This window comes from Mytilus trossulus, unplaced genomic scaffold (assembly GCF_036588685.1).
Source record: "Mytilus trossulus isolate FHL-02 unplaced genomic scaffold, PNRI_Mtr1.1.1.hap1 h1tg001128l__unscaffolded, whole genome shotgun sequence".
NCBI classification, from domain to species: domain Eukaryota; kingdom Metazoa; phylum Mollusca; class Bivalvia; order Mytilida; family Mytilidae; genus Mytilus; species Mytilus trossulus.
In genome coordinates, this window is record NW_026963662.1 from 21,000 (window position 1) to 31,131 (window position 10,132).

General features: G+C 32.9%; 1 protein-coding gene across 1 annotated transcript; it reads right to left on the minus strand.

Moving 5' to 3' along the window:
• Positions 1–2,402: 2,402 nt before the first annotated feature.
• Positions 2,403–9,899, minus strand: LOC134703592 (uncharacterized). Its single transcript, XM_063563505.1, has 2 exons — positions 7,597–9,899; positions 2,403–4,558 (listed from the first exon to the last, which is right to left on the minus strand). The coding sequence occupies exons 1-2, from the start codon at positions 7,982–7,984 to the stop codon at positions 3,837–3,839; spliced, it is 1,110 nt and encodes a 369-aa protein (XP_063419575.1). The 5' UTR covers positions 7,985–9,899; the 3' UTR covers positions 2,403–3,836.
• Between the last annotated feature and the right edge of the window lie 233 nt (positions 9,900–10,132).

Sequence of the window (10,132 nt, forward strand, 5' to 3'; positions counted from 1 at the left end):
GATAGTTATGGTCCTGTCCCCGAACACTCTTATGAAAGGAGTAGGTCCGGTAAGGGCAAATTTCGGCCTCAATTTTCAAGTTCATCTAACGAAAGATTTTAGACACTTTCTAAACACTTAAGTGTCTATTTCAATTGATTCAATTAGTTAATGGGGAAGATATTAACTTAATAAGTCATTTAAAACGCCCCGATTCAAGCTTAAATAGGAAAAATCTATCAAATATGCCAAAAATCGTCACTTTTCAGATGATTTTTGTCAAAAATGAAAGTGTCCGCATCCGTGTTCATCCTCAACCTTTATATATATTATGTATTATCATCAAATACAACTTACATTTCAATATTATGAATGAACACGAATGCGGCCACTTTCATTTCAGATGGAAACCGTCTAAAATTTAACTAAAATGCTACAATTGTGAAGATTTCAGTAATTTAGCATGACCTAATGATGCTAGTACCCGATATATGTGCATTGTTTTGTCAAAAACAGCCCATATTTATGTAGCAGAAGCATTCTACTTTGCAATAAATATCTAAACGATTACATTTTCACAATTTTCTAAAACTGCTATATTTTGAGGGGAAAAATTGGTCAAAATTGACTATAAAGGGCAATAACTCCTTAAGGGGTCAACTGATAATTTTGGTCATGTTGACTTATTTGTAGATCTTACTTTGCTGAACATAATTGCTGTTTACAGTTTATCTCTTTCTATAATAATATTCAAGATAATAACCAAAATCTGCAAAATTTCCTTAAAATTACCAATTCAGGGGCAGCAACCCAACAACTGGTTGTCCGATTCATTTTTGAGAGTTTCAGGGCAGATAGATTTCTACTTGATGACCAATTTACGCAAGTCAGATTTGCTCTAAATGCTTTGGTTTCAGAGGTTTCAGAGATATAAGCAAAAATCTATATTTCACCTCTATGTTATATTTTTAGCCATGGCGGCCATCTTGGTTGGTTGGCCGGGTCACGCCACACATTTTTTAAACTAGATACCCCAAGGATGATTGTGGCCAAGTTTGTATTAATTTAGCGAAGTTGTTTCAGAGGAGAAGATTTTTGTAATAGATTACTAAGATTTACGAAAAATGGTCAAAAATTGACTATAAAGGGCAATAACTCCTTAGGGGGTCAATTGACCATTTCGGTCGTTTTGACTTATTTGTAAATCTTACTTTGCTGAACATTATTGCTTTTTACAGTTTATCTCTATCTATCATAATATTCAAGATAATAACCAAAAACAGCAAAATTTCCTTAAAATTACCAATTCAGGGGCAGCAACCCAACAAAGGGTTGTAAGATTCATCTGAAAATTTCAGGGCAGATAGATCTTCACCTGATAAACAATTTTACCCCATGTCAGATTTGCTCTAATTGCTTTGGTTTTTGAGTTATAAGCCAAAAACTGCATTTTACCCCTATGTTCTATTTTTAGCCATGGCGGCCATCTTGGTTGGTTGGCGGGGTCACGCCACACATTTTTTAAACTAGATACCCCAATGATGATTTTGGCCAAGTTTGGTTTAATTTGGCTCAGTAGTTTCAGAGGAGAAGATTTTTGTAAAAGTTAACGACGACGGACGGCGACGGACAACGACGCTGGACGCCGGACGCCAAGTGATGAGAAAAGCTCACTTGGCCCTTTGGTACCATTAAAACGTTTAATCCTGCTGCAAATGTTTGCACTTGTCCTAAGTCAGGAATTTGATGTACAGTAGTTGTCGTTTGTTTATGTAATTTATACGTGTTTCTCGTTTCTCGTTTTTTTAATATAGATTAGACTGTTGGTTTTCCCGTTTGAATGGTTTTACACTAGTAATTTTGGGGCCCTTTATAGCTAATTGTTCAGTGTGAGCCAAGGCTCCGTGTTGAAGGCCGTACATTGACCTTTAATGGTTTACTTTTTTTAAATTGTTATTTGGTAAAAGAGTTGTCTAATTGGCACCAACACCACATCTTTCTATATCTAATAACTCTAGAACGGTTAGAGTGATGATACCAAAATTCAAACTTAATCTCTGTGTTTAGTGGTAATAAACATTGTGTAAACAAGTATAAGTTGTATTACATTTGGTTGATGCAAACTCAAGTTAGAGAAGGGAAACCAATTTTGGGACAGACAGTCATACAGATAGACAAGGGTAAAATTTAATAACCACTTCGCATTGGCAGGGGAATACAGAAAATTGGATAAAAACTTGCTGTCAAACTGCACATCTACATAGTCGTAATGTTGCTTTGTTGTCTCAGAGTTTGACTAATAAAGTGATGGACAGACAGATGTACAGTAGATGGATAGGTTAAAATAAAGTATATCCTACAGAACTTTGGTCCATGTGAATGATAATCCAGGAGTACATTTTGGTGTACATGACAAATCGAAATAGAATTCATCTTTATTATTTATCTTGATATACAGTATATAAAACAATGCTGTAAAAGCATTCTAATTACAAATTTTCATATTATTTACAATTTGATAGTTGTTACAATGCAATTTTTCGAATTCATTAAAGCATTTCCTTAAAACAAAATTTCAATAAATAAAAGCTGTTGTACCTTATTTGAGCAAATGTGATCTCATAGCTATAGAGATGTAACAATTTAATGTTGTATACTGAATCACTGTATTCGTCATCAGTTTAATTTTCTCTTCACATAGCAAGGCAGCTAATTATATTATGATACAGAATGGTGCAAGTACATGTGTGATTATTACTATTTGTGCATGGTGTATTTTTCCCTAAAAAGGTTATAACTTATATATATTCTACATCCTAATTCCTATAGTTGTTAATTGCTGTGTCTTTTTTGTCTCTTGTGGAGAGTTGTCTCATTGGCAATAATACCACATATTCTTTTTTTTATCTTTACAATAGGACACATTGCTATACATACATCGTTTGTCTCAAAAGTGTATTGTTACACCTCTACCATCTGATGAACCATAGCTTTTCAATCTCTTTGTTATTTTGTCTTCATTTTTGTCTTTTGGTCATCCATACTCTGTACCAAGGAACATTTTGAATTTTGCAAAGAATTGTATTACAAATGTTTTTAGTATAGATAGAAAATTGAGACAGATCGATTGGATTTATCAGAGCTGGTTTATTATTCAAAATTAGGTCAGGCATAAGGCTGTAGTGATAGATGTGGGTTAATTGAATATCTTAAGGCCAAAAAAAAAGAAGCATTCTACGCACAGACCAGAAAACACTATTCCCCTTTACTATCAGAGGTGGGGCATACTAATCATTTTATGACAAATACATGTATATATTCATAAAATTAAAATAAATATGATTTTACAAATCTAAACTGACCTTTAAATTGATCTTTGAAAATGTACTATAATCAACCTAATTATATAAATATAATGAGTGCCCAGCACAATTAAAAATTGGGAAGAGAGTCTAATCAATTTACGGTATACAGAAACAGAAATTACTTTGTCTGAGAGTTAACATAATAAATCTGAAATAAGCTTAATAAAAGAACAGAGTTCCAATGTCCCCTGTATTGCACATATATTTTATATTTCAAATGGGCATAAGTCATTGTAAGTATAAAGAAAAAAGTGTGGAAAATTGACTTGTCGGACTGATGGATGGACAGACAGACATAAATACAGAGTCCAAAGGTAAGTCCCCTTCAACTTCTACGGTAGGTGAATAAAAAAACTTTGGGAACAGATTACACTTCCTTACCAGTCCCTACAAGAATTTCGCCTCTTCTACAAGCAATTTGTTTTCCTAACAAACTTTGACATTCAATAAATAAATATAAAAGTAAACACCATCAAAATTGGACAATTCTCCCTATATCTGAAGATTATTTTCTAGTCTGCATTTTGTTGTCCTTGCCCACTTTAACACTTGATAAATAAAAGTACACATTTTATTTAACTCTCCCAAATCAAGTATTTTAGCCTGATTCTTACTTTTGTAAATGTAAATATTGTTTGTACTTGCAAAATGAAGATCTTTTCCCTGTTTAATAATTACTGATAGTTGAAATAATCTGGGTGAAACAACAATGCCAAACACAACATCCTGAAAGAAAAGTTTGGACAACATTTGTTGTATATTTTGGACAATTGCATGAGACTCCCGGTGTGCAGGTTTCAGTTCAAAAACTATTGGAAAGATACCAGGAAAATCAGGCAGCACGACACAGTAATCTGGAACTATTGTGTGCCTTGAAACTCTGTGATCTGCTAAATATCCTGTAGAAGATTCAGCGACTGATGACTCCAGATTTAATGAAGACAGGCTTAACAAAGATGAAGAGGTACTTGATGGAGTGCTAGAGTAAGGTGCATTATACTCCATCTGGGTGATCGGGGTATCAAAATCGCCAAAAACAGTCTCCAATGCAGTGTTAATACTGTCATGTATGTTTGTGGTAGAGCCACACATATCATTACTCCCAAGACATGTCAGGAGTATTTTCATCAATACCTCAATCCAATTTTTAGCCCGTCCATTTGTCATATCTGTTTGTAATGCTGTCTTAAATGATGATACATAGTGCCTCTGTTCTGAAAATATATATAAAACATGTAAAAAAAGAATATAGAAAGGGGGAGTCAATTCCTTAACTTGCCACACAAAACAACATAACTTGAAGCAAAGCTGTGTGTCTTTCCTTTTGACGCCTTTTGAATTTAAATTTGTAGTAAATATGAAAATCAAATTATGTGCATATTAATATATGTTTAAAGCCTGGATTTGTGTTTTGTATTTTTATGGCAACCCTTTGGAAAAGGTTACGAAGGACATATTGTTATTCTTTACATTTCACATTTTTTTTCAAGTTTACAGTTCTTGGAGATGACTTGACAAACATTGATAAAATTCACCAAAACGAGAATCCCTAAGTGCCTCAAATTTTCAAGATAGCCACCAAATGGCGAAAATGTGGTCAAAATTAAATGAAATTGATCATTCGAAAGTGTGTCATCCATCTGAGGAAATTCCAAACTAGAAATAGTTTATGACGACAGACGACGGACGACGACAGACGACGGACGACGACAGATGCCAAGTAATGACATAAGCTCACATGGGGTCCTTCAGCCCAGTGAGTTAAAAAGGGTGGTGGGGGTGGTGGTCTAAAAGATATGTTAATTGTATAGTATGGGCTATTTGACTTTGGAACACTCAAAATAGTTGCTGCTATTGTGACAATGTCCAATACATCATGACATCCTCCACTATTGCTTGCAACATGTGCAATAGCAAATCTAGTTTCTAATCATTTTTGTTGTTTCATTGGCCTTGTTGTGTTATACAAATCCTTAAAGTCTCCTTTCACTCTTGAGTCAACATGCATGGGCAAGATGGAAATAGAATTAGTTTCATGACCATGGCAGTGGCAAATATTTCAAATACATTGAATGAGATCATAATACGTAATATAAATAGGTTCAAAAGGTAGGACTTGTTATAGCCACCAGCTGAAAATGTGTGTACACATATATAAACTAGAGGCTCTAAAGAGCCTGTGTCGCTCACCTTGGTCTATGTGAATATTAAACAAAGGAAGCAGATGAATTCATGACAAAATTGTGTTTTGGTGATGGTGATGTGTTTGTACATCTTACTTTACTAAACAGTCTTGCTGCTTACAATTATCTTTATCAATAAAGAACTTGGCCCAGTAGTTTCAGGGGAAAATGTTAATAAAAATTTACAAATTTTATGAAAATTGTTAATAATTGACTAGAAAAGGACAATAACTCCTTAGGGGGTTTACAGTTTATCTCTATCTATAATAATATTCAAGATAATAACCAAAAACAGCAAAATTTCCTTAAAATACCTATTCAGGGGCAGCAACCCAACAACGGGTTGTCTGATTCATCTGAAAATTTCCGGGCAGATAGATCTTGACCTGATAAACAATTTTATCCATGTCAGATTTGCTCTAAATGCTTTGGTTTTTGAGTTATAAGCCAAAAACTGCATTTTACCCCTATGTTCTATTTTTAGCTGTGGTGGCCATATTGATTTGATGGCCGGGTCACCGGACACATTTTTGAAATTATATACCCCAAAGATAATTGTGGCTAAGTTTGGATTAATTTGGCCCAGTAGTTTCAGAGGAGAAGATTTCTGTCAAAGATAACTAAGATTTACGAAAAATGGTTAAAAATTGACTATAAAGGGCAATAACTCCTAAAGGGGTCAACTGACCATTTCGGTCAAGTTGACTTATTTGTAAATCTTATTTTGCTGAACATTATTGCTGTTTACAGTTTATCTATACATGTATCTATAATAATATTCAAGATAATAACCAAAAACAACAAAATTTCCTTAAAATTATCAATTCAGGGGCAAACCCAACAACGGGTTGTGTGATTCATCTGAAAATTTCAGGGCAGATAGATCTTGACCTGATAAATAATTTTACACCTCACAGATTTGCTCTAAATGCTTTGGTTTTTGAGTTATAAGCCAAAAAACCCATTTTACCCCTATGTTCTATTTTTAGCCATGGCAGCCATCTTGGTTGGTTTGCCGGGTCACGCCACACATTTTTTAAACTAGATACCCCAATGATGATTGTGGCCAAGTTTGGATTAATTTGTCCCAGTAGTTTCAGAGGAGAAGATTTTTGTAAAAGATGACTAAGATTTACGAAAAATGGTTAAAAATGGATTAAAAAGGGCAATAACTCCTAAAGGGGTCAACTGACCATTTCGGTCACGTTGACTTATTTGTAAATCTGACTTTGCTGAACATTATTGCTGTTACAGTTTATCTCTATCTATAATAATATTCAAGATAATAACCAAAAACAGCAAAATTTCCTTAAAATTATCAATTCAGGGGCAGCAACCCAACAACGGATTGTTCGATTCATCTGAAAATTTCAGGGCAGATAGATCTTGACCTAATAAACAATTTTACACATGTCAGATTTGCTCTAAATGCTTTGGTTTTTGAGTTATAAGCCAAAAACCCAATTTTACCCCTATTTTCTATTTTTAGCCATGGCGGCCATCTTGGTTGGTTGGCCGGGTCACGCCACACATTTTTTAAACTAGATACCCCAATGATGATTGTGGCCAAGTTTGGTTTAAAAGTTAACGATGACGGACGCAAAGTGATGGGAAAAGCTCACTTGGCCCTTTGGGCCAGGTGAGCTAAAAATAGGGACAGAATTTTTCTCCCTTACATAATCATGCTTGCCACACAAAAGAATTGTTGCACGGACCTCTGACTCTTCCCTATTGTAACCAGACATGGTTACTTATTCATACATCCTGCACAGCCATATAATTCATTAACATATTAATTTTTTTAAAGCAAATTGGTCAAGTGGTTTATAACTTGTTGTTCGGTGTGAGCCAAGGCTCCGTGTTGAAGGCCATACATTGACCTATAATGGTTTACTTTTTTAAATTGTTATTTCGACGGGTAGTAGTCTCATTGGCACTCACACCACATCTTCCTTTATCTATATAAGCATGTTTAAGTTATTAAATAGAAAGAACAATTTTGATGAGAAAAGTGTACATGTACATGTATCATTGTATGTGTATAAATTATTACATATTAAATATTTTACCTATTGACAACTTTGCATATGCCTCTTCTAAGTCCTTATCAGACATTGGATTATTTTGGGGTAACCAAAATTCTACTTTGTCAACTTTTTCATATTTAAAGTCGTATAGCTCTAAACATCTGATAATGTCCTTCCAGAATTCTGATGTAATATCAGATTGCTCAAATGGTTCCAAAAAAGTGTTTATTGTCTCATAAAAAATATCCAAGGGTCTTTGTTCAAAGGAATCATGACAATCGTATACTTCTTCTGATGCCTCAGACTGGTCCTTTTCTCTAGTAAAAAATTTTACACTTTCAATAATATTGTCCTGTGACCTGTAACATTGTGTGTCTTCTGAACAGCATAGAACCCTGACCAGCAAGGCTCTTTGATTGTAATTACCCATCCATGCCTAAAAAATAAAAGTTAAGATTATTTAAGTTTAGTTTAGTTTAAACATATTTTATTGTTCAAAATGACAAAAAGATCAGACACAAGTTTTACAACTTAGTAACGTCTTCTCCAAAACAAAAACAAAATATACATTAATTAATGAATACATCAAATATTTCATACTAACAAATAATTTAAGTATAAGACATGAAAACAAAAGGAAACTTTTTGAGGCGAATCAATGGATTTTAATCCAGTGCATCTTTTTACAGTATAAATATGACACAAACACACCGAAAAGTTAGTGGAATTACCTATATATGCGCAAATTTTTTCTTGTGGACATAACTTTAATAAGTGTGCGTGTTTTTCTCATTATAAAGCGTGGAATCTGAATATATTACATGTATTATCCAAGTTTACGAAAAGGATGTCAGTTGCACAATGGTAAGAATAGATTTGAAACTTATTCTTATATTCTTTCGTTAAAATCCATTGAATCGTTATTGATAACAAAACATAACAGTAAATATTCATCAAGATCATTCGATTAAAGCATGATTACCAAATAATAATAAATCAATAGTAAATTTACATTAAAGACATTAATTTCGTTAAACATCAGATTTCTCTGAGCTGAAAAATTAATACAATATAATAGATAGTGTTCAACATTTTTATTAATAAAACCACATGAACAATTTGTATTTTGTATCAAATTTGCTTTGAACAAGTCAGCACGCAGTGCGCTACATCTGTTATGCAGCCTTGTGTGTAAAACAGAATACAAACGATCTCCTAAAGAACCAAATCTCGGAGATTTATTATTTCTATAGTATAGTTTATGCAAGTTTAATTTAAAAAAGGAAAATGTAGGAATATGTCTTATACTTAAGTCTAAAGAGTTCCACAGTGCAATAGATGACGGAAAATAAGACTGTTGATAAGCTGATTCTATTTTTTTCAAATACAAAATAACAGATCATTCATTGAAATCAACCTAGCTGTAACAGTATCAATAATATTAAAAACTGATCATGTCGTCATGTTAATTTTTTTCATCACATTTCATCACATTTTATCAAGTTGTATTGAACATCATTATCATACTTACTTTTTATACTAATGTACATGCTCAGGGAAGATTAGTTATATAGCTAACTTTGTAACCCTCTTAAAATAAAGTATTGTTGTTGTTTAAAATAAAGTATTGTTGTTGTTGTTGTTGTTGCTGATAAATGATTTATGGGAATAGTAATATTTTGACTGTTACGCAAATTATAATTACAAATATCGGATACAAAATCCAGAACCAAATCATGAAAATAATCTGGCGCTTGGTTATTTATAATCTTATAAAACATAGATAATTTTTTAACCTCCCGTCTGACGCTTAATTTTCCCCATCCTGTCTCTAAATAGATACTGTTCCGTCTAGCGTAACTTGTTAATCCGGTAACTATTCGAGCAGCCTCGATTTGGATATTTTCCAATCGATCAGAATTTGTTTGTCCCATACTTCTGACGAATACTCCAAAATTGTCCGAATAAAAGTCATATAAATTTTTTCCAAATATTCCCTCTTAAAGGGAAATTCCGCGATTTTTTACTTATCATCTAATTATGTTCATCTTAACATAAAATACACATTTGCAAAGTTTTAAATTTATATTCCTTCTAATAACGGAGAAAATCAAGTATTTGTAACTTTTTTGGTGGAATTCTCGAGTGGGTCGTGACGTATTAGCCCGATTTATTGAATTCTGGGAAAAAATAAAATCTGTTTAACTCTTATAGCTTATCGACAATATACGTAATTAAAAGCGCACAACTGACGAATGGTCGTAGTTATTAACCACAATATAAGAATGAACGAAAATGAATATGCATATACCGTTGTGTATTGATTGAATTAAACTCCTATAAAATTATCTCTAGTAAATGTTTTTGAATAAATTTAATTAATTATTGTTGAGATTTTTTTCATATAATATTTATTGAACATTTTTACTGATATTGGACTGAAAATATTTCAGTTCTATTTACCGTTATTGTTTTGATAATCATTTCAATGCAACTAATGTGTGAGCAGAGTGTGTATATTATTTTGTAAAGGTCACTGTATATTTCTCGGCTTGAGGTCAATTCGTTTACCTTGTAG